The 25,491-nt window shown below is 43.6% G+C and overlaps 1 protein-coding gene across 1 annotated transcript in view; it reads right to left on the bottom strand.

The window, feature by feature from the left end:
- Positions 1–25,491, bottom strand: part of nr1i2 (nuclear receptor subfamily 1, group I, member 2) — a 73,211-nt gene that overhangs the window by 31,155 nt on the left and 16,565 nt on the right. Inside the window, exon 2 of the mRNA XM_073845409.1 lies at positions 18,511–18,701. Coding sequence (XP_073701510.1) covers positions 18,511–18,701 — 191 coding nt within the window. The remainder of the gene's footprint in view (positions 1–18,510; positions 18,702–25,491) is intronic.

Here is a 25,491-nt window from a genome sequence, read left to right as displayed (position 1 = left end):
AGGGGGGAGATGTAGTGAACAACGGTCGAAATGGCATTCCAAGGATCAGTTTATGGCAGGCCCCCTTCCCTATCTGCCAGGGTGGAGGGAGATGTGCCACACTGTGATTGGATCTTGGTTGAGGAACATAAACAAATGTTCAGAAACATCAGATAAGATGCCAAGACAACTACCAGACACCTCTAACAGAACAGGAAGAGAGACCTTCTGCACCTACGACCACCTAAGAGAGGACTTCTCATTGGACTACGGATTGACCCTCTCCAATCCTAAGGTTTGGGAATGACTGCCATAAAAATTCCTTCAGAACTCTGGATGCAACAGCAGTGGCCGAAACAAAGAAGGCCACAAAGATCCATCCAAATCCATTCATACATATGTTTGGAGAACTTAAATTGATGTAAACTGCAACAGATTCACTTCACCCTTTGATAAAGTACAGTGTATGTTGATGGCCATTGACTGTTAACCTAACAGTTCACAGAAGCAGGCGTATTAACATATTGTGATATTAATAAGTGATTGTTTAACAGTTTTCTATCATGTTTGGACTCTTTTTGCTCCTCATAATGTGGGTAACAATTTGAAAGAGGTTTGGTAAAGAAATGTTGCATTGGGTAAATTGTAAAAGACACTGTCTAACTTTGTACTCTACTATATGCAAATGAGTTCCACACTAGGGCGGGTAACACCATGGCCACCTCAGACACAAGTGGCCAATCACATTCCTGGAATGGAGAGGCGCTAGATTCCAATCTCCTCATCAAAAAGAGATAAAGGTAGCCTCCGAAAAGACACTCCTTGTACTGCGTCTAAGACCCGTAAGGGAAGAGACATTAACAGTTACACCGTACTGCGTCTAAGTCCCGTAAGGGAAGAGACATTAACAGCTACACCGTTCTGAGTCTGAACCCCGCAAGGTTAAGACATTAGCAGATACAAGGTCCTGAGTTTCTGGCCTGACGAGGAAAGAGACTTCAAGACAGCTAAGGATCCACTCAGCTCTTGAGTAAACCTTCTATACTGAATTCGGCTGCCCTTCAGTTGCAAAGGACCCAGCAGTGACGGACCCCGTCTGACTCCTGCCACTCCGAAAGCAGCGCAGCCCAGTCCGCAAAGGACCTCCACATTGGCAGACACTGCCTTGAACACACGGATCCTCAACGACGCAGCCCTGCTGCAAAGGACCCTGTGAGAATCCATCTGACCCAGCTGCCCGGTCCACGCCCTAAGGACCCTCTTTGGCACAACAGAAGTCAAGCATCCTCCAGGTCAGCGCCTCGACGGCTACCGGAACGCAACTCTGTGCCCTCCCCACTATATGCAAACCGCATCACCAGTGGAAGACGTCTCTGCCGCCGGACTGATCACCCGACCAAGTGGAACGTAACTATAAACTTACCAAACCTCTTTCCTAAAGACCTTGGCTTAGTTTATACCTGCAGCCTATGTTTTCTAACCTGTTTAGATAACATTTACTTGTGGTCAGCATTACAAATGATGGCTATATTGTTTGTTCCGAGATAAATACGCAGTTATTTATCATTAAACCTACCAGAGCCATTAAGTGGGTTTCCCATAAACAACATTACCATAGAAATCTCTTATATTGCTACTTTCAGCTCAACAGCATTGCATTCTGCCATTCTGCGTTCATTCCATTTTGTTAGTTTCTACACTTTATTTGGTATCTTCTTTCACATTTAGTTGCCTATTATCTATTAGTAGTGTGTATTCATTTATTGGTTTATCATTAGTGTTGTATTTACTCTTGCATATCTGTTGTTAATAAATTTAAGTAATTTTATTACAATTGTGTCTTCATTGTGTTGATGATTCAAGGCTCTACTAGCTAGCTAAACCACCAAACTTTCAGATAAATCAGTTGACCAACTCCTTCCAGGGTGCAAGTCTCAATTTATTGACCTATTGCCAAATTAACAGTCTTTGACTGATACACTGAACCCAGCGAGGTGGGAATTGGTCATCTGATAGACTCACAAATGCACCTTGAGTGACGTGTGACCCAAAATCACAGCATCATTGGTGACGTGAGCCCCGTTTACTACATAATTGGCGTCCCTGGGTGGGCTAGCTAAGATTGAAACGAGCCAGTTGATTTATCAACACAAAAGAATTGACTTAAAGATTTCAAGAGTAATTACTTTAACAGGAAACTAGGTTCCTCAGTTTGGTCAGTTACTATTTGTAAAAGCAGGTGGTTCCTCCCAAGCCTGATTCTGTCACAATCCATGTTCCGTGTTTTCCCCCAGCCTTAGTTCCTGTCTTTCCTTTTATGGTCTGTTTCCTGTTCTTGTTAAGTTAATTGGTTATTCTGTTCACCTGTGTCTAGTAATTATCCTCATTAGTTTCTCGTTTGGTTAGTATTTATAGTGCTTCCCTTTCTGAGTTTCTTTGTCTTGTCTTAAAGTCATTAATGTAGTGTAAAGAGGTTGTGTTCTCCCTTTTGATTCATTAAAAGTTGTTTGTTTGAAATTCCGGATTCCATTTGTTCTCCCTGAGGCTCCTCACCCTCCTGCAATCCGTGACAGAAGACAAGACCATACAGATAATAGCATCATGAGCTCCAGTTTTGATCCGACCGAGCAAATCCTCTCTCTAACCCAAGATGGTCGTCCTATCGAGGTTTATGTTGATGAGTTCCTCTCGCTTGCCCACCAGGTACCTTGGAATGATGGGACATTAAAGTCTGTGTTCTGGAGTGGTCTGGATGATCCACTTTTCCTCCAAGCACCAGCAGCTACAATCACCGGTACCCTGGCACAATACATCGATCATGCCCTATTGTTAGATGGTTCATCCTTCACGGTGGGTGAGGTCGATGAGAATGCCGGCGCAACTCATTTGCTGACGCCCCAAGTTCCTCCAGTGCTCCTAGTACCATTAGTTTATTTTTCCGAGCTCACTCTAATCCCAAAGTCTATCCCAGTGAATGAGATCGCTAGGCCCAAACCTGCACGCAAGATGGCTGCTAAACCAGTGTCAGCAACCGAGGTGGCCACATTTTCTGATTTCCTGGCCGAGATGGCCACAGCCCCTGATTTCCCGACCAAGATGGTCGATGCTTCGGAGTGCCCGGCCAAAGAGGACTCGATGGACATTTTGGATATGGCTCTCCCTGTGGAATTCACGGCCCCAATCCTCTCTCCTGGATCTCCGCTGGTTCCGCCCAGCCTTCCTGATCCTCTGCTGGTCCTGTCCAGCTTTCCTGAACCTCCACTGGTCCCGTCCAGCCTTCCTGAAACCCCGCTGGTCCCGTCCAGCCTTCCAGAACACCCTCCAGTGACTGCGCCGCCAGAGCGCCCTCCAGTGACCGCGCCGCCAGAGCGCCCTCCAGTGACCGCGCCGCCAGAGCGCCCTCCAGTGACCGCGCCGCCAGAGCGCCCTCCAGTGACCGCGCCGCCAGAGCGCCCTCCAGTGACCGCGCCGCCAGAGCGCCCTCCAGTGACGGCTCGCCCAGAGCTAGCTCCTTCAGTGTCTCCTCTGGAGACGCCCAGCCCTCCTGAATCTCCGCTGGGGTCGTCCAGCCGTCCAGAGCCCGCTCCTCCAGAGCGCCGTCCAGAGCCCGCTCCTCCAGAGCGCCGTCCTGAGCCCGCTCCTCCAGAGCGCCTTCCAGATCCTCAGCTGGTCCCATGCGGCCGTCCAGAACCTCAACTGGTCCCGTCCTGCCGTCCAGAGCCTCAGCTGATCCCGGCCAGCCTTCCAGAGCCTCCCCCCTATGAACTGTTAAATTTCCCAAAGAAAATTTTGGGGGGGGGCTATATAACCCGAGTCCACGTGGCCTGGCCGAGGACCGAGGCCTGGGCCACGGGGACTACCCAGCCATGGCCACCTAAACTGCCAGTCCGGCCATGGCCTCCTGATCCGCCATGGCCACCTGAACTGCCTGTCTGGCCGTGGCCTCCTGACCCACCATGGCCACCCGACCTACCTGTCCGGCCGTGGCCTCCTGACCCACCATGGCCACCCGAACTACCTGTCCGGCCGTGGCCGCCTGACCCACCATGGCCACCCGAACTACCTGTCCGGCCGTGGCCGCCTGACCCGCCATGGCCACCCGAACTACCTGTCCGGCCGTGGCCTCCTGACCCACCATGGCCACCCGAACTACCAGTCCGGCCGTGGCCTCCTGACCCACCATGGCCACCCGAACTACCTGTCCGGCCGTGGCCGCCTGACCCACCATGGCTTCCTGTTCCGCCCTGGAGGCCTTCCCAACCCAGCAAGGTCCTGCTCCGTAACGGCCTCCAGGGCGCCCGCCCCCCCTCCCCGGTGTTTCCATCACGGCGCGAGACGCGCCTACCGGGAGGGGGAGGTACTGTCACAATCCATGTTCCGTGTTTTCCCCCAGCCTTAGTTCCTGTCTTTCCTTTTATGGTCTGTTTCCTGTTCTTGTTAAGTTAATTGGTTATTCTGTTCACCTGTGTCTAGTAATTATCCTCATTAGTTTCTCGTTTGGTTAGTATTTATAGTGCTTCCCTTTCTGAGTTTCTTTGTCTTGTCTTAAAGTCATTAATGTAGTGTAAAGAGGTTGTGTTCTCCCTTTTGATTCATTAAAAGTTGTTTGTTTGAAATTCCGGATTCCATTTGTTCTCCCTGAGGCTCCTCACCCTCCTGCAATCCGTGACAGATTCATAGTTTCCTTACTCAGCTTTGTGGTACTATTTGTGAATAGGATTTGTTGCAGTTGAATTGTTTGCAGTAATAAGAGTTGTGGTTAAGTTTTGGACCATTTTACAGTGGCATAGATCTGGTAAAGGTTTCCTCACTCTACTGTTAGAAGAAGTTGTAATTTTAGATTATAGCTAATTGATTCTAAAGTATAGCCAAAGGTTGCTATACCTTGTAAGTCTATCAAGTGAGTCCTGGTGAAACTTAGATGAGTGTCAGATAAGGGTAATTTCCTCTGACAACGCGTAGCCAAGTGCTAAAGCTTTATCACTAGTAAGTGTCACTTACATTGTCTCAGTGATTCCAACTAATAACACTTTTGTGGCAAGCGTTAGGACAGATTAGTCGCTAAGTGCAGTAGAATATCTGTTTTAAAATGGCTGAATTAACCCTGCCTGAAAAGCTGGTCGTAGACCTGACCAGTGCTGTGAATCCAGGGTACATAGAAACGCTTAAGGGCTTAACCTATGAAGAAATCAGTCTCAAGACAGCACAGCTAACAGCTGAAGCTGCGGGCCAGGCCTTAAAGGGCCCCACGCTAGCCAAACTCCTCTCAAGTCTAGCACTAAATTGGGCTGCTCAGTTAACCCAAGCTATAGACAGAGTATCCCTTGCCAACGAACAGGTAAGAGACAGGGATATGAGAATCCAGGAGCTAAAGAGTGAGCTGGCTGATCTGCGCCAGGCAAACGACCATTTGAAGGTCGAAACTGTTAGGCTATCTGCAGAGAAAGAAGACTTGCAGAGTATCACTGACAGCCAAGAAGCAGAAATCAAAAGGTTAAAAGATAAAAATCTAGACCTAGAAACTGAGTGTGAACTACTCAAAATTGACGATTCAAGTCCAGGCACCATACCTGGTGACCAGGACGTAGCCGCTCTGCAAACAGAACTGGCTCAGGCTCAAAATGATTTGTCAACACAGGCAGACAAACTAAGGCTATTGAGTAGGAATGAAAAACAGGTTAAAGATGAATTAACGTCAGCCTTGTCTGAAATCTCTGGTCTGAAAGTGGACTTAGAAAAAGAGCACAAACTTTACATTGATGCTCGTAAACAGTCTGAGTTGTTTAAACAACATCTGTACCGATCAGAACAGACCCAAATCCAACTTAGGGAGGATTTAGATAGAGCAGATGATAAGTTGCTAGAAGTCCAACACAAGCACGATAGAATGGCTACTAGAGCCAGAGAGTGGGCAGATAAAGCTGTTGTTGCAGAGCAGAGGCTAGAGGAAATAGAGAAAAGGATGGAGCAGTTAGACATAAGTAGGGACACGCCCCTTGAACCTGAACCACCTAGTGTGCGCTTCAGCTCATTTGGCTCAGCAGTAAAAGACCCCCTACTGGGTAGCCCCTCACAGCAACAGCGTTATCAGTCCCATAGTAATGCTGCAGCACCGGGTGACCTAACCGTCTCCACTCCCAGCCATTCTCATGGAACAGACGCTGAGTCCCCAGCGTGGGGAAAGACTAGTCGCCCCATTCCTGATTTTCCCAGCCCAGCACTATCCAAGGATAGCCGACTGCGGCAGCTTAGGGAATTAGCACGTGACATTGAAGTGTTTAATCCTGATACTCCAGGAAGCAATATAGAGTTGTACCTTAAGGATGTGAGTTATGCATTGTCTTATATCCCTGAGGCCACTATGGCAGATAAACTCCTCCTTCTGAGGAAAACAACAGTGCGAACTGTCCACGGTTTCATGGAGAGACAAAGTCCGGCCATTGCTGGTAATTTCCATGAACTGTGTAGGGCCCTGAGAGCAGAATATACAATGTACCAGAACCCGTCTACTTCCAGACTCTCTGCCTTGCAGACTAAGCAAAGTCGCTATGAGTCACCCAGAGAGTATTATGAACGCTTACGCAGAGTGTATTTTGCTGGTGCAGATTCCCCTAGAGCCGAAGAAGATGTGATGTTTAAGAGCTTATTTGTGAGTAATTTGCATCCTACCATTAGGAAATCCCTCTCACTTCTGGTAGATGTTGATCGCATGACTGCAGCAGAGTTAAGACAGCTTGCCATGCGGGCCTGGGAGAATGAGAAGTTGCACACAGACAAGAAAGACAGGGAGACAGGTGCCCATGTGTTTGAACTGCGAAATGACAGTGAGGCTCCTCTGGAGCTAGAAGGGTCAGAGCTTCCCCAAAGTGGAACTGCGCGGACCAACCGCTCCTCTTGGCCAAAATCTGGTGAGTCCACACAGGACACCCAGGGCCATAAATCCTCCAGTAATGGAGGATACAAGAGAGGCAGGCATGCACACAGAGAGGAAAGGCAGAGGAGACCCAGAGATAGATCAAAGGACAGTCACAAACAGGGCAGTCAGAAGAAAAGGGAGTCCAAAGGTACTGAAGAAAGGGACCAGGTAAATTTTAAGCAAATTCAGAAAATGATTGCTAAAGCCCTCCAAGACCTTAAGTCTGAGGAGAACACTTCCAAGAAGGAGAAAGACCCTCCTTTTAAGCAATGACTAGGCCAGGACCCCTCCCCTCCCCCACCTAAAGTGTACCTCATAGGGTGGGGGGAAGAGCCAGGGAAAGGGGAAAGTAGGGAACAGATTGTGAGGCCTAACCACTCACATGTCAGCAGACCCCACCCCAGTCTCTGTCAGTTTCTGGGTGACTTGACACAAAAGGGCAGGGCTGGAAGGATTTACATTTCTGTTTCCATTGAAGGTGCCTTAGTATGTGATGCGCTGCTAGACACTGGCTCAGAAATTTCTTTAGTGTCACCCGGACTGTTTAAAGAGCTCACCCAAGCAACTAACTCACTAGGCAAGTGGCTTAAGGTAGAGAGCTGTCAGATCAAGATAACCAGCTACACACAAGACCAGGCCCCTATCAGTCAGAGGGTTTGGGTGGAGTTAACTTTTGGTGAAATGAAAATAGTTCACCCTCTCTATGTTGTTGGTTTTAATACAGAACAGCTTCTTATCGGCCAGGATTTGTTAGATAGACTCGCACCTTTGATTGACTATCACAGCTGTCAACTATGGGCACAGGTCAGAATCCCACAGCCCATCAGAGAGACTAGCTCCAGTCAGAAGTCCTGCAAGGCTGTCGAGGTAGGAAAAACATCTCACGTTAGACAGCAGACAATGCAGGACTCCAGTTTCAATGGAGAAACACCTGATGCGAGGGACATGCAAATCTTAGCAGGCACAGCTCACGAGAACAGACTTCCCTTGCAGCTGTTAAAGAAGAAAGATGCATTTTTGTGCGCCCTGGAACCTCATAACACTGAGGTGTACAATCCCCATGTGGTAGGGGGCATACACATCAATGATGTACCTGTCAACGATGCTGTGGTTACACTCTGGTTAGAGAAGTCAGCAATAAGTCAGGAACTTTATATGCAGCTACAGGATAAATGTTGCATGACCCCCATGGTGGGAAAGAAACAGGAGCTGCGGCTTTCCAGTTGTCCCCTGACAACAGTTAAGAGTGTTGGAGTCTTCTCAGTCTCTCTTAAGTTTGGCCATAAACAGTTCAAGCACTACATGCTTGTGGTACCTGACCTGCCACACTCAGTATACATTGCTTCTGATGTGTTAGTGAGACTGGGAGTGCTGTTAGACACAGTCAACAATGTGTTGTGGTCCAGGGCAGATACTGGTCCTAACGTGCTATCCGGTGATTCTAACAACATGCGTTCTGGTCAGACAATCCCTCAAGCATGTCAGGTAATGAATGAGTTCGAATTGGTGGTTCCTGCCCAAACGGCAGAGGTCCCCGTCAGGCTTATCATTAAAAGGGGTCAAGAACTGAATCAGACGGTGCTAGCCTATTTCCAGCCCTCTGCTCAATTTTGCAAATTGGGACTCACAATCTGTGGGAACCCACAGCTTGAACTGTACAACCGCTCAACTTACATGCTGGTACAAAACCTCACAAGAGGAAGTATCCACATTCCCCCACGCACCCCTCTAGGGTATATAATTGATAGCTCTTTTCATGATTTTGAATTAACTATTCCTGTCATAGGAGAGCTTCCTGATTTGCCGATAGAGAAAGACAGCTATGAGCAAGTGTATCTCACCTACCCTACAAAAATGATTTCCATCACACCCCATCCAGCTGTGATTGAGGGGACTATGTGCAGAGTACACTTTGATAGTGAAGGCGAGATAGTGGTACATACTGTGATGGCCCAGGAGCCACCCGTACCACTGAATGATAAGCAAGATGCGGAACCTTGTACTGAACCATACCCTGGTTTTGAGGCAGAGGTGCAACAACAGTTAGCACAGGCAGATGCTCTGGACACAGAGGTCCAGCGTCATAAATTACGGCAGGTGTTTTATGAACACCAGGAAATCTTTTCTAGGGATTCCTATGATTGCGGTGTCACAGATGTCCACACTGTCCGTATTCCCACAGATCCAAATGTCCCGCCTACCTTTGTGCGTCAGTACAGAATCCCACTTGCTGCTTTTGACTCTATTCAGGAAATTATCGATTCCCTGTTAGAGAAAAAGATAATTCGTGAATGCAACTCCACTTACAATTCTCCAATTTGGCCGGTCCTAAAGCCGAGTGGAAAGTGGCGTTTAACTGTAGATTACCGCCAGCTCAACAAACAGGTTCCCCTGTCACGTTGGCCCATGATACATCTTGACCAAGAGTTAGCCAAGGTGACAACAGCCAAATATTTCTCCACAGTGGACGTGACAAATGGTTTTTGGACAATGAAGGTAGACCCTGCAGACCAGTACAAGCTAGCATTTTCCTTTGGAGGTAGACAATTCACTTGGAACAGGTGTCCGTTTGGCTATTCAAACTCCCCCGCAGAGTTTAATATATTTCTACGCAAGGCAATGAGTGATGCAGCTACACGCAGCAATGTAATTTTTGTTGATGATATCCTCATGCGTAGTCAGACCTGGCCAGATCATGTAGCTGAGATAAGACATGTTCTCACCCAGCTCACTGAGGCAGGTGCTAAACTGTCATTAGCCAAAGGACAATGGTGCAGAACCAAGGTGGAGTATGTGGGACTGACTGTTGGTCCTGATGGTATCCAACCCCAGACTAGTAGAATTGAAGCAGTAAAGAATATCAAACCTCCCACAAACGTCTCTGAACTGCGTAGCTTCCTAGGAGTGTGCAATTACTCGCGTCAGTTCATAGAAGATTATGCAGACATAGCCAGACCATTGCATGAACTACTTCAGAAGGACAGAGAATTTAGCTGGGGGGAAGGACAAGCACAGTCCATGAAAGAGCTGAAAGAGAGATTGTGCACTGCTCCATGCCTAGCCTACCCTGACAAAGACAAGGAGTTTTTCCTTGAGGCTGGTTTCTCTGAACACTGCCTCAGTGCAGCACTCTCCCAAAAACATGACCAAGACAAGCGGGTTGTTGCCTATGCTAGCAGAGCACTCAGCAGTGTAGAAGCTAAATTCTCAGACTGTGAGAAAGCCCTACTCACTACAGTATGGGCAATTGAACATTTCCGTAGCTACATTGGTGGCCAGAAAGTCATTGTTGAGACATGTCATCAGCCTGTCCAGTTCCTAAACAGCCAAAGGCTTAGGGAGGGGAGAGTCTCAAACAGTCGCATTGCTACATGGATGATGGCTTTACAAGGTTATGATGTAGAGGTGAGGTATGCCCAGAACAATAAGATGGCACTAGGCCAAGGATTAGCTGCATGCCAGCATTGCAGTGATGGAGAACACACTCCAGAAGCCAACATGGTAGGCACCACACCCTCGTTAATCTCAAGCCATCATTACTATGATGAAAATGTCTGTACAGGCCTTCCTGATGGATGCTCTTATCACCATGAACAACACATTCAGGCGGGGGTAGGGATAGTCTGGGAGAACGACACCCCCCGTGGTGCTAAGCAGTTCTCCTTAGGCTCTAAGTCTAGTCAGTACGCAGAGATCGCTGCTGCACTCATAACCTTACAACAAGCAGTGAAGTATGGGATCCGGAATTTAGTAATTTGTTCTGATTCGAACTATGCCAGGCACAGTTTTGTCTCTCACTTTCCTCACTGGAAACAGAATGGTACGAAAAATGCTAGAGGAAAGGAAGTTAAGCATAAGGAGTTGTTCCTTGCTTGTGATTTCCTTGTCAGTCAGGATGGCATGACCGTGTACTGGAAGAAAGTAAAAGGGCATTCACAAACTCCTGGCCCAGACAAAATAGGTAATGATGAAGCTGATAGACTAGCCAAAGCAGGTGCCATAGCAGGTACCCCCTGGCAGTTCCAGAATGAGTGGCTTCCAACAACAGAGCCTCCTCTTGTAAGTGTTAATGCTATCACACGCAGACAGGCCAAGAACACAGTGACAGCCCCTGCTGACACCCCTCAGGCTGTAGTGATATGCAAAGAGCTAGCAGATACCGACCTTATTGCTATGCAACAGCAAGACCCTGTGATCAGCACTGTTTACCTATTGATTTCTGACCCAGTAAAACATCCCATAACTGAACAAAAGTTGGCAGAGTCAAGTGACCTGAAAACCCTGTACCTTATCAGACACCACCTGAGGTTAGAGAAGGGTTTGCTAGTATATGCTCCTGATGAGAACACACCGCCTCGATGGGTGGTCCCAACAGCCCACAGAGGGGTTATGCTCATGCATGCCCATGATGAACCCTGTGGAGGCCACCGGGGGGTGAAGGCGACACATGAGACCCTTTGTCAGGTAGCATACTGGCCACAGATGAAACAAGACATTGCAGCTTATATCCAAGGTTGCTTAGTTTGTTGTCAGTTTCAGCCATCAAACCCCCATCATAGAGCTCCCCTTCAGCGGGCAGGTATCACCTTTCCATGGTCTAACCTCCAGATGGATTGGATTGGCCCTGTAGTTAAGATCTCCAAAGGGAGAAGATCCCCTGAGTACAAGTGGGTCCACTTTAATCAGATTAAGTTTTATAAACCCCACATGGGAATACAAGGGGTAGCTACCACTCAGGAGTAACTCCTGCTGAAGCACATAGATCCAGGCAGTGTAGAGAAATCTATACTGTGTCAGGCACTGGAGCCAGCGCACCGGTGACTGGTTGTTGTACTTAAGCGTAGTGATATTTGGTAGTTGTACTCGAAAGTTGCGTTGAGAAGTAGTGAAGTGACACTACGTATATGTGTAATTTCAGAATGAACCTGCTCTGCATAACCACTCTGATCTGCGTACTCAATGCAGCCCAGCCCCTGGATATAGTACGATCAGGCCCTCCAACTGGCATTGTACTCCAGGATGCCCCTGGAATTTTAGTGACTGACTGCTATGTGCACACTCAGAGAGTATTTGTCCGGCTGGACCCTGCTGACGTGTATAAGAAACATGTCACCTCAGGGGGGACGGTACCCTGGCATGCAGCCCAATGGAGTAAGGATAACATAGGGCATGCACAGTTAGACACAATCCACATGCTTAAACAGCTACAGAAAGTTACCATAACACAGGAGGAATTAAAGGGTGTTAGCCGCTCAAAGCGCTCCCTAGGTACAGTGCTGACAACGGCATCCGCCTTGGGCTCACTTCTCTCAGTTGGTACTTCTACAGTTAACAGCATTAGCATAACCACTTTAAGGAAGCATGTAGAAGGTTTAAAAGGAGAAATGCCTGAGATACAAGAGAAATTGTATGCTCAGCAAAAGCAGCTGCAGCAGATGGACAGGACATTAGAGGGTACGATCCTTGCCATAAATCAGCATACAACTCTGTTGAACTATACTATCCACAGTATAGGCAGGATAGTGGATGTCATACAATATGACTATGCCCATGTCCAAAGGGTCCAAATACTTATGCAAGACTTGCTAAGAGAAGTTAATTTTGCTATTGACAATTTAGCAGCAAACAGGATCCCTTCATACTTGGTACCGGTTGAGCTAGTGACAAATATCTTGAATCTGGCCTTGCATGGAACCACGCAAACACTGCAGGTACATTTAGCTTACAGCCTGGGAAGTGCCATACCAATTCACGTTAACCCAGAAGCTAAGGAAATTGGTTTCCTGTTAAATCTCCCAATAATTGACACTAAGAACATATACAGGATAAAATCAGTGTTAAACTTAGGGTTCTGGTCTCAAGATGTACACATAAAAATTGAGACACCCGCACTGATAGCTTACCAAGATGAAAATCCTGACATGTATCTGGTACCTAATCTACATCTATGCACAGTTATCAAAGACATTCACTGGCTGTGCCCCAGTAAACCTTTCGTGAGAGACCCTGTTGAAAGCCTATGTGGCATTAAAAGGTTAACTAAGGATGACGAATGCAAAGCTGTTGTGACACACAGGGAGGATGTAACTAACACGCAATTTGAGAGAGCAGGAAATAAATGGCTGGTTAACACCCCTGTGAGTGAAGCCATAGTGACACATGACCGTCATGATACCGCTACTACAATACACCTCCTTAATGAGACCATGCTAATTCAAATCCCAGTAGGAGCAATTCTCCACATTGAACATGTGGCTCTATACCATCTTGATACAGACATGCATGACATGGACTTTGAAATAGTTGATTCCTTTAAAGGACACACACTAGAAGTGGATGAGTCATTTAGGAAGCAAATCCTGTTTGAGGGACCTAAATTAGCAAAGATAAGCCTCCAGTTAGGTAGCCTACGAGCTACACCTGTAGAGTTAAAACATAAGAAGGTGCCATTCACTTGGGGATGGGATATCAGTGACAGCCTTTTGCTTATTCTAACACTATGTGGGTGGGTCACAGTGGGCCCCCTAGGGTGGATACTGTACCAGCGAATCCACAAATTGCAGGCTAATCTGGCAGGACAGAGAAGGGTGAGACCTAATGAAGCTCTGGAGCTCAAATCTGCCATGTGCAGGCCACTACCTGAGCTTTCTCCTACTATGACTAGTAACATTGTCTAGATAAAGTAGTAGAACACTGTTTAGTCTCTATACCCACTCACTGAATAGCCCACTACAGTATTCCTTGACACTGATCACACCTTTCTTTCCTTACATGTAGATTTATTAGTAACCTGTTTGTAGTATTGAAAAAGGATATCACTATTACTATACTCCCTTAAATTTAGTTATGTATACATACTATTGAATTATAGCATACTCTAAAATGCCAATGGTCGAAGGATGAGGTGAGGTGTGTTTGTCCCTGCTGTTCCCTTTCAGCACCCCGACCCGATCAACGACTTTGGATCCTCGATCAGTCCGGGTAGGGGGGAGATGTAGTGAACAACGGTCGAAATGGCATTCCAAGGATCAGTTTATGGCAGGCCCCCTTCCCTATCTGCCAGGGTGGAGGGAGATGTGCCACACTGTGATTGGATCTTGGTTGAGGAACATAAACAAATGTTCAGAAACATCAGATAAGATGCCAAGACAACTACCAGACACCTCTAACAGAACAGGAAGAGAGACCTTCTGCACCTACGACCACCTAAGAGAGGACTTCTCATTGGACTACGGATTGACCCTCTCCAATCCTAAGGTTTGGGAATGACTGCCATAAAAATTCCTTCAGAACTCTGGATGCAACAGCAGTGGCCGAAACAAAGAAGGCCACAAAGATCCATCCAAATCCATTCATACATATGTTTGGAGAACTTAAATTGATGTAAACTGCAACAGATTCACTTCACCCTTTGATAAAGTACAGTGTATGTTGATGGCCATTGACTGTTAACCTAACAGTTCACAGAAGCAGGCGTATTAACATATTGTGATATTAATAAGTGATTGTTTAACAGTTTTCTATCATGTTTGGACTCTTTTTGCTCCTCATAATGTGGGTAACAATTTGAAAGAGGTTTGGTAAAGAAATGTTGCATTGGGTAAATTGTAAAAGACACTGTCTAACTTTGTACTCTACTATATGCAAATGAGTTCCACACTAGGGCGGGTAACACCATGGCCACCTCAGACACAAGTGGCCAATCACATTCCTGGAATGGAGAGGCGCTAGATTCCAATCTCCTCATCAAAAAGAGATAAAGGTAGCCTCCGAAAAGACACTCCTTGTACTGCGTCTAAGACCCGTAAGGGAAGAGACATTAACAGTTACACCGTACTGCGTCTAAGTCCCGTAAGGGAAGAGACATTAACAGCTACACCGTTCTGAGTCTGAACCCCGCAAGGTTAAGACATTAGCAGATACAAGGTCCTGAGTTTCTGGCCTGACGAGGAAAGAGACTTCAAGACAGCTAAGGATCCACTCAGCTCTTGAGTAAACCTTCTATACTGAATTCGGCTGCCCTTCAGTTGCAAAGGACCCAGCAGTGACGGACCCCGTCTGACTCCTGCCACTCCGAAAGCAGCGCAGCCCAGTCCGCAAAGGACCTCCACATTGGCAGACACTGCCTTGAACACACGGATCCTCAACGACGCAGCCCTGCTGCAAAGGACCCTGTGAGAATCCATCTGACCCAGCTGCCCGGTCCACGCCCTAAGGACCCTCTTTGGCACAACAGAAGTCAAGCATCCTCCAGGTCAGCGCCTCGACGGCTACCGGAACGCAACTCTGTGCCCTCCCCACTATATGCAAACCGCATCACCAGTGGAAGACGTCTCTGCCGCCGGACTGATCACCCGACCAAGTGGAACGTAACTATAAACTTACCAAACCTCTTTCCTAAAGACCTTGGCTTAGTTTATACCTGCAGCCTATGTTTTCTAACCTGTTTAGATAACATTTACTTGTGGTCAGCATTACAAATGATGGCTATATTGTTTGTTCCGAGATAAATACGCAGTTATTTATCATTAAACCTACCAGAGCCATTAAGTGGGTTTCCCATAAACAACATTACCATAGAAATCTCTTATATTGCTACTTTCAGCTCAACAGCATTGCATTCTGCCATTCTGCGTTCATTCCATTTTGTTAGTTTCTACACTTTATTTGGTATCTTCTTTCACATTTAGTTGCCTATTATCTATTAGTAGTGTGTATTCATTTATTGGTTTATCATTAGTGTTGTATTTACTCTTGCATATCTGTTGTTAATAAATTTAAGTAATTTTATTACAATTGTGTCTTCATTGTGTTGATGATTCAAGGCTCTACTAGCTAGCTAAACCACCAAACTTTCAGATAAATCAGTTGACCAACTCCTTCCAGGGTGCAAGTCTCAATTTATTGACCTATTGCCAAATTAACAGTCTTTGACTGATACACTGAACCCAGCGAGGTGGGAATTGGTCATCTGATAGACTCACAAATGCACCTTGAGTGACGTGTGACCCAAAATCACAGCATCATTGGTGACGTGAGCCCCGTTTACTACAAGAGAGTGGACAACATCGTTCTATTTCGTCGGACTCAGTGTGCAAGGTTTCTGTGCGTGACGAATTTTTAGGATTACGAATACGAACAGACACAGTGTGCAATGACCTTAACACTGCTACACTGGCCGTGAATGGCGCAGCAAGTTACGTTAAAGCACGTAGATCCCGTTATAATGAGTCATTCAGTAACTCTACAGTAAACGCATTCCGCGCGCTTATGCTGCAGACAAGTCGACAAATAGATACAGAAAGTGCGCTTTGATGCATCCAGTGTAGAAATGGCATTAGGATGTGGCAGACCATTTTCTTCTGCAAGTTTTAGCTCAAACATATTCGGTTTAAACTCGTCTTAACCAAACGCCCCCCAAAACCACCTCAGCGCCCCCCTTTCAAAATTATTGCTTTCAGCGCCCCCCGAGGCTCTCCCAACGCCCCCTGGGGGGCGGTACCGCCCCCGTTGAGAAACACTGGCTTAGCCTAAAGATGGAGACTCAAGAGGTTGAAGATGAATGCCCGGATCGAGTCGCAACAAACTGAAACTGCTACGCAGGCAGCAGACAAGAAGTCCTTTTACCGACACGTGGGGGTACGTCAGTGATTTTGTTGCATTTTGGCTTCAAGAGCTCCGACACGGAGCAGAAGACAGTCATGTGCAAATTCTGCCAAAAGACTGTTTCCGCGTCGGACGCTGACGCCTGGTTCACACATTCTTCGTCTGCAGTGCGTATGCGTTGCGTATTTTTTCCCGCACCCATGTTAACGGATCAGATCGTTCACACTGCACGCGGTTGCTGTCCGGCAGTGCGTTCCCGAAGCGGTGCGTTTGCAGCAGTGGAGCGATCCTTTCGGCACAGAGTCTACGCTGCATGCGCTGAATTAAAGTGACAGCGCATTGTTCGCTGTAAAAAATGAACATGGATTGACACGGAAATGTACCACAAATGCATATAAATGCAGTCAACTGTGTTTCACAGTCAACACGTGGATTTTGGCTAGGTTTAAAATAGTGCAGTTTTAAATAAACAAGGCAACATAATAGATACACTTGTAGAAAAGTTCTTTAAAATATGCTTTTTAATAAAGATTTAATACGAAAGAAAGGCACAGAGAGCCGACTGCTTGTCTGTGGTAAGTTTTAATTTAAAATATTTGTGATGGCCCAATTTCAATATGAAAAGGAAGCTATAGCCTACCTATGCTGTATTTAAATGTGTTGCAACTTGCTTGAGAAACTTAATGTACAAATCTAGAAGTCAAGTGCATTGAATAATAGCCTACGTTGTTTATAATACGTTGAGTTTAAACGTGAATATGTCTATTGTAGTGTACTGTGATAAAAGAGTATCCCAATGCTGAAAAAGCACGTTTGGATTTGAAATTAAAATAACGGATAAATGGTGTGTTTGTGGTAAACACCCGCGGAACAGGAACGGACTGCAATCGCGTTCTGTGTGGAAGCAAAACGAGTCCGTGCTGCCTCTGCACCGCATACGTAACGCACAAGGACTGTACTGCAGACGGAGTATGTGTGAAACAGGCGTGATACTTTATTTTGGTTTGCAAACTTTGCACTACAAGGTTGAAAAATGTTTTGTTTATTTTTTATAATTGAGTGCTTTTCTGCTCAGAAACTTGAAATGGCTGTGCACTTTAATAAAAAAATAGTTTATTTTGATAATAGCCTACTATTTAACTATGATGTGGATAAAAGATGTGAAGGCTACTGTAGCTCTTCCTTCACCACATCTGTTGTCATTTGATACATTTATATTGATGCACTAAAATGTATTTTTCTCATTTGTGACAGTTCAGTTAAATGTCACTCCAAATAACGAATAAAAATAAAGTTGCAAAAAAATTATGCAAGGATATTTTTGTCAAACTTTTCAGAGAACAACTGAAAACGTACTTTATTTTGGTATATCGTGATATATATCGTTATCGTGATATAAAATAATCCATATCGTGATACATGATTTTTCCATATCGCCCAGCAAGACCCAAAAAATTTTGTGAGGCATTGTCAAAATATTCTATCTGCCATCAGTGGTTAAATCTGAATTTTATGAAGTGACGAGAATACTTTTTGTATGCAAAAGAAAATAAAAATTACGGCTTTATTCAACATATCATACCTTTGGGTCTTGACAGTGGTATTTACCTGCCAGTCAATGGGATAGTCAAAATCCTCCCATTCAGAATATCTTATATATCCAAAATATCTTAAATTCTGTTCCGAAGACGAACAAAGCTTTTACGGGTTTGGAACTACATGGGGTTAAAGTGAATAATGTTGTGGTGGAGTAACCCTTTAATTTTTAAGAGTGTCCTGGGATAGGTGAGTCAACAGGATCAACTATTAAAAGTAAAGTTCATCCAAAAATTACAATTCTGTCATCATTTAGCCATTTACTCCCCCTCACAGCTTGAATGTTCTCAGCAGAAACAAGGTCATGCAGGTTTGTAATGACATGAGGGGAAGTAAATAATCCTCAATCACACATCCTCCACATCTGCTGAAGGATGTTCAGCTGGAAAAAAAAGTTCAGTTTGCTCACTTACCTGAAGAACCCTTTGCAGCCTTCACATGTCATGGCGTTAAAGTGGTATCCTGTGGATTTGTCACCGCATACTTGACAGATTTTGAGCTCATCATCTTCCTCTGTTTCTTCCTCAGACCCATCACCGTGTCCCGAGTCGCCCAGGGGAGAAAGCTCCTCCATATCTTCACTCATCCTGAGCTGAAGTAAGCACTGCAACAACAGGCACACATCACAACATCACTCATATCCTCTCATTAGCACCCATGATGTCTCTACAAATAATGACTTCAAGTAGAGATGAGAGAAAATTGAAAAACAAAAGCTGCGGAACATCCAAAAATTGACTAAACTGCTACAGATTTACTTCCTAGGGCTCCAAAAGAGAAATATGTGTACACAAAAAGCATTAAAAATGCAGCATAGTGACCACCTCATATACTGTACTGCACTACGGTTATACCGGCGCTTTTAATATTAACCTTTTGCACATCTCCGCCGGCGCACAATATCCAGAGACATAATATTTACACTGCCTCAGTACAGAATGGTGATATTTTGAATTTCCTTGGTCAACTCATGTCACACAAAACACCTTTGTGATGGTTTAGTCTTCTGCTTATTTTATTTCTGAAGTATGTCATATATACGTGTTATACATTATATAAAGTTATATATGTACATATGTATGTATACACTATACATACTATACACACACATATACCCTGTACAAAAAAGAGCTTGAAGGAAAATAGCATATTCATTCAATTTTAATATTTAAATTATGGTAATATCAGCATGCATTATGAGAGGGTACTTGCCATTCATAATCTATACAAGATAATACAAATCTTATGAAGTCTCTTTTCATTTCGGTTACAGTTATGTTCATTGGTCATGTGATTTAAAAAATAAAAAATCATATTATTTTCCTGTTTAAATATAATAGACTTGTACATGAGTCATCACTAAATGCCTTTTGCATTTCTATTAGGACAATACAATTTCAAAAATATCTAAACCACTTTTCCAACCAACCTGTTTGAGTGCTCCAATAATAAAATCACAGTGAATAAATGATCACTCATCACATAACCATTAGACAGTAAGTTATCAGCAGGCTGAATCACTCCCGGCTGTGAATGTAAACGTAAAGCAGAGAAGGTGTTTGGAGTTCAGGAAACCTACCCTTTGCATGATCCGTGTAGCTTAGAAGTCTAGAGCATGTCTTCCAGGGCAAGACCTTTATCCTAAATAAGCTATTGAAAGAACAGCAATGCCAAACAAAGCTGAAATTACGCGTAGCCATGGTATCCACGAGGGACCACTAAGCATTGGTCAAGTCAGACTCTCTCTCGAAGCCATAATACTCAAGTACCTGCAGCATAATAGTCTATATGGTTATTCTGTGTTGGGTGAAGGCTCCTTTGTTTTTTTTCTTCCTGTGGATGGAGGGTGGGGGGTGAACAGAACAGAAATGGTGTCTAATATCAAAAAAGAAATATATAAAAAGAAGAAAAAAGTGTATAAAACAATAATTTATTGTTATAGGTTTTAATAATTTAATTAGATTTTAAGAATTCTGAATTTAATTTTAACCATCCAGTCCATCAAATATTATAAAATATTATAAAATATTATTTTTGCTTTACACTACAGTAGGAAAATTACAATACTTTCCTAATTTCTATACTTGAAAGAGATATTTTGATTTTGGACTGCAGTAACGTTAGCCATTTAAACTAGCTGTCAGCAATTCATACTGCACTTCAAGCTTTTATTTTGACAGAAAAGGAAGTAGAACTTTTCACCAGCTTCAGTAAAAACAGGCTTACAAAAACATCTCGCTACAAATCAAGTGAAATGGTGTAATTATCTGCCATGAAAATAGAGCATAACAAGTGGCCATTGTGTTTCCACAATGCACATTCACTGCATTTACTGTGAACGGAGCTGTTCTGAGACGTAGAAAACACTGGATTATAAACTGATCACCTGAATGAAGTGCATGCTTTGAAACAAGCAGTGAAAACAGACTTGATGAAGGGATTCAAGACACATTGTGCTTTCGATTTTAGTTCATTTGAGCCACTGAGCCAAAGCATAATGGCCCAAAACACAACTTTTACCTTTTAGCACATGGTTACCTTTTAGAATAAGTTTAAAGTGACCAATTTTCAGCATCTATTTATAGTGTAGGGGGCGAGACGCTTTGGATTCTAGAGGGCATTTGATTGGACAGAAAGTTTGATGAGAAGCTGAAGTGCAGGGTGAGGTCGTCAGAATCATTGTTCCATATTGGCGGAATAATTATAGATAACCTTAAAAGGCTAACATATTCATACTAAAAACCATAAAACTTTCATTTAGATTTCACGTGGACTTTAAGGTGCATGCCTAAACAGTTAAGAATGAAAATATGTGCGTAATAGTAAATTAAATCCATGTGGCTCTTAACTGGCACCTATTATGCTCCGTTTCACAATATGTAATATAAGTCTCAGGTGTCCCCATAATGTCTCTGTGAAGTTCCAGCTCAAAATACCCCACAGATCATGTATCATATAATTTTGAAAATGCCTATTTTGAGTGGAAGCAGAAACACGGTGTTTTCATGCATGGCTCTTTAAATGCAAATGAGCTGCTGCTCCCCGCCCCCTTTTCCAGAATAGAGCTGTGCCTTTACAGATCGTACCTCAGATACTCTGCTAAAAACATCTGTTTGGTTTTAATGATCATGTCTATAGCGCCGAAATCACGCATTTCAAAGACATCTCAGTTTATTCTTCTGATATAGAGTTTTCTGAGTGCACACATCCAAAGTACCTGGACAGAAAGCGGCTGTCAAATGGCATGTGAGTACTACACTAAGTTCTCTTTCACACGCAAGTTTATGTTAAAACATGCATAAGTTAAAAAAAGACAGTCATTTATGTCTGTAAAGTTAAACGGCTGGTAAAGAGATCACGTTCATATTAGGTTGGCGTGTAATAAAGTGACTACTGTCAAGTGTGTGCTTAATATTAATTAAACACAAGACAAAGAGAAAATCACTCACCGCTCTAGGCTGAAGAACTTTTTATGCTTTAATAACAAACAAAAAGTGTTTCAGTAAAGACTATGCTTTTTTACTGTGGCCTGTTCACAGTACAGCTTCAACATTGTGCTAAACTTCTGCTTTTGTGTTACCTGCAGGTTATAATGACATGAGGGTGAGTAAAGAACAACAGCTTTTTCTTTCACTTCAGCAATCCTCTATAAAACTGTGACTGTAATTATTAATCCTTCACTGTCACCTCACTGATATAACACAGCTTAATTTATTTTTTATTGAAACATGCAAATATTTGCTTCCACACATCTGTACTTGACCAAAGAAAGGCCACGAAAAAAAAAATAGTGACCTATTTTACGGAGACTGGTGCAGATTAAAGTGTTTAAGGACATGAGCCTAAACCTTTATCGCTAACAGTTGACGCGGATGAACTCTGTAAGGTCAGTCCGAGTTCATTCTGGGTCCAAAGAGCAACAACCTTCTGGTTAAGTAATGTGCTATTTTCCGAGAGTGTTTTCCTTTGCCTTCATATAATCTGAGAACAGGTTAGTCAGAAAATAAGAGGAAGCTCTCAAGTGCTAATTCCTCCCCCCACAGCTCCAATTACCCTGCCTCTTATCCGCTCAATCTCTGCATTAATAACGCCTCTAGCCTTTCACTGTTCACTTTCCCCTGTGATTGAGAGCACTGTGGACCCACTACCCTCTGGACTGTTTAGGATTTGCATTGTGAAATTACATTTTGGAACAACAGCTCTGAAAGCCTGCAATTCCTCGCCAAATCCTAAATTCATCAAGGTAATGGGTAACAGCAAACAAACATGTACACCTGTACATGTAGTTATTAGCTAACCTGTGGTCATAAATACACCCAGGATTCAACTTTCAACTCTGCATTAACACATTTCTGTACGTGACTAACAATTAGTGAACACATGAAACTGGGATGTGAGCATGTCTTGTATTCAGCTGTGTAAATACATTTTGCTAATGCTCTATTGATCCGTCTTTTTACTACGTCACTGGAAAATGTCACACAGCACATTGGGAGCGTGCAAATTATTGCCACAAAAAATGCTGTATTTTTTCAGCTAATACAGTGAGATGACCCTTCACTTTTAGGTCAGAATACTTTCTCTTTGGCCTCATTCACACTTTAGCTAAACGTGGATCTAATCAGATTTTCTCCTGAAATCCAATATTTTCTGAGGTTGTGCACATGGCCTTATGAAAACAAATTTTAAAAAAGTGAAGTAAAAAAAAAAAACATTTTATATTTTCTTTGTAAACCATTAAACTTCATGTAAAAAAATGTCACTACCAAAACAGTGTATGTTTTTTGTTTATTGGCTAAGACTGATTTTTAAATACACCGCTACGTTTATGATCAGGAAATATTTATGTGTCACTCTCTCTCATAGCTATCTAGTGAGTAAATAGGCCCCATGATTTTGAGGTAAATGGATTCAGAAGTCTGAAAATCTGGGTGTAACTTTGAGGAACGTCACATTTTCTGCAATTGAGCACATTTTTGTTGCGAGTTATTCCATAACATTTAGTTTTTATGTCTGTACAACAGTTCAGAATTGTGCTAACGAAACAGCCATGACCAAAATATTTGGTGAAGTATGGTTTCACTGTATACATTAAACAATAATTCTTGTCAGTGACTCTTAAAAGAAAAAAAGGAAAGGTTATTTGAGTGTATAAATCCTTTATTGCAACAAACTTGAAACCATTTTAATGAAAGTATTGAATAAATAAGTAAACAAATAAATAAATAAAAACAATTAAACTATAAAGCTATAAGCCTAATGTATATACCATTTTAACATTTGAATCAAATGTTATCAAATGAAAATTCAACAACTTTTGTTTTTGGCAAAGTGCTGCACAACACAGGAATACTAAGTTAAAACATGGACAAACATGATATTCCTTAATAATGTTTAAATAAATGTATTATTATTAAAAAAATAGTATTATTGTCATTATTATTATTTTTAAGTACATTCATAATGCTTGTATACAGTGGTGTGAAAAAGAGTTGGCCCACTTCCTGATTTTTTATTTTTTTGCATTTTTGTCACACTTTAATCAAAGATAACACAAGTAAACACAACAACAGTTTTTGAATGAAGTTTTTTATTATGAAGGGAAAACAAAATCCGAACCCCCATGGCCCTGTGTGAAAAAGTGTTTGCCCCCTAAACTTAACTGGTTGGGCCACCCTTAGCAGCAACAACTGCAATCAAGCGTTTGCGATAACTTGCAACGAGGCTGTTACAGCCCTGTGCAGGAATTTTGGCCCACTCATCTTGGCAGAATTGTTGTAATTCAGCCACATTGGAGGGTTTTTGAGCATGAACCGCCTTTTTAAGGTCATGCCACAGCATCTCAATAAGTTTCAGGTCAGGACTTTGAATAGGCCACTACAAAGTCATTTTGTTTTTCTTCAGCCATTCAGAGGTGGATTTGCTGGTGTGTTTTGGATTGTCCTGCTGCAGAACCCAAGTTCGCTTCAGCTTGAGGTCAGACATTGTCCTTCAGGGTTTTTTGGTAGACAGCAGAATTCATGGTTTTATTTATCACAGCAAGTCTTCCAGGTCCAGAAGCAGCAAAACAGCCCCAAACCATCACACCACCACCGTATTTTACTGTTGGTATGATATTCTTTCTCTGAAATGCTGTGTTACTTTTACGCCAGATGTAATGGGACACACACCTTCCAAAAAGTTTAACTTTTGTCACGTCAGTCCACAGAGTATTTTCCCAAAAGTCTTGGGGATCATTAAGACGTTTTCTGGCAAAACTGAGACGAGCCTTTATGTTCTTTTTGCTCAGCAGCGGTTGTGGGGTCTTTTGTGACCTCTTGGATGAGTCGTTGCTGCGCTCTTGGGGTAATTTTGGTTGGCCGGCCACTCCTGGGAAGGTTCACCACTGTTCCATGTTTTCGCCATTTGTGGATAATGGCTCTCACTGTGGTTCACTTGAGTCCCAAAGCTTTAGAAACGGCTTCATAACCTTTTCCAGATTGATAGATCTCAATTACTTTCTTTCTCATTTGTTCCTGAATTTCTTTGGATCTTAACATGATGTGTAGCATTTGAAGATCTTGTAGTCTACTACACTTTGTCAGGCAGGACCTTTTTAAATGATTTCTTGATTGTGAACAGGTGTGGCAGTAATCAGGACAGTGTGTGGCTAGAGAAACTGAACTCAAGTGTGATAAACCACAGTTATGTTTTAACAGGGGAGGGGGGCAAACACTTTTTCACACAGGGCCACGTAGTCTCGCGTAGCCAGACCTTAGGACTGATTCAGACAGATTCATTGGCCAAGGCCCGCCCATAAGGCCGTTTGACCGACATGTCAAACAACCAATCACAGTTCGTTTCGCTCAGCGTCACATTTCAGTGCGTGGAAATGCCCCCACAACAACAGACTGACGTGCAACAAGTCAGTCACTGAAATAACCAGCATTGAAAGATAACAAAGAAGAGGGAGCACAAGCAGTAAGTCAGTAATTTGTTCGCGAACGTCGCAAATGTATATAACAACAATGGCGTCTGCATAAGCACCTTTTAGCAAAACGTGAGTAAATCAGTCTGCGCTTTGTTTCCCGGCGGACCGAAAATAAACGCGACACTCGCGTCTCCCGGAAATCCGGTCAAATTCAACTAATCAGATGACGACTTCGACAATCCTGAAGTGTTAAGTGTACCATATGCATCAGACGTTTAGCCAACGTTCAGTGGGCGTGACATCTGAGGCTGAGACTAAGGGCCATGTGAGTTTGGATTTTGTTTTCCCTTCATAAAAAACTGCATGTTGTGTTTACTTGTGTTATCTTTGTCAGATAAAAAAATCAGGAGGGGGGCCAACACTTTTTCCACACCTCTGTATTTCTGTCATAACTTCAAGTTAAATCAAACTTTAATTTTGACGG

The sequence above is a fragment of the Garra rufa genome, chromosome 8 (genome assembly GCF_049309525.1).
Source record: "Garra rufa chromosome 8, GarRuf1.0, whole genome shotgun sequence".
NCBI classification, from domain to species: domain Eukaryota; kingdom Metazoa; phylum Chordata; class Actinopteri; order Cypriniformes; family Cyprinidae; genus Garra; species Garra rufa.
This window is presented reverse-complemented; position numbering and strand designations above follow the sequence as displayed.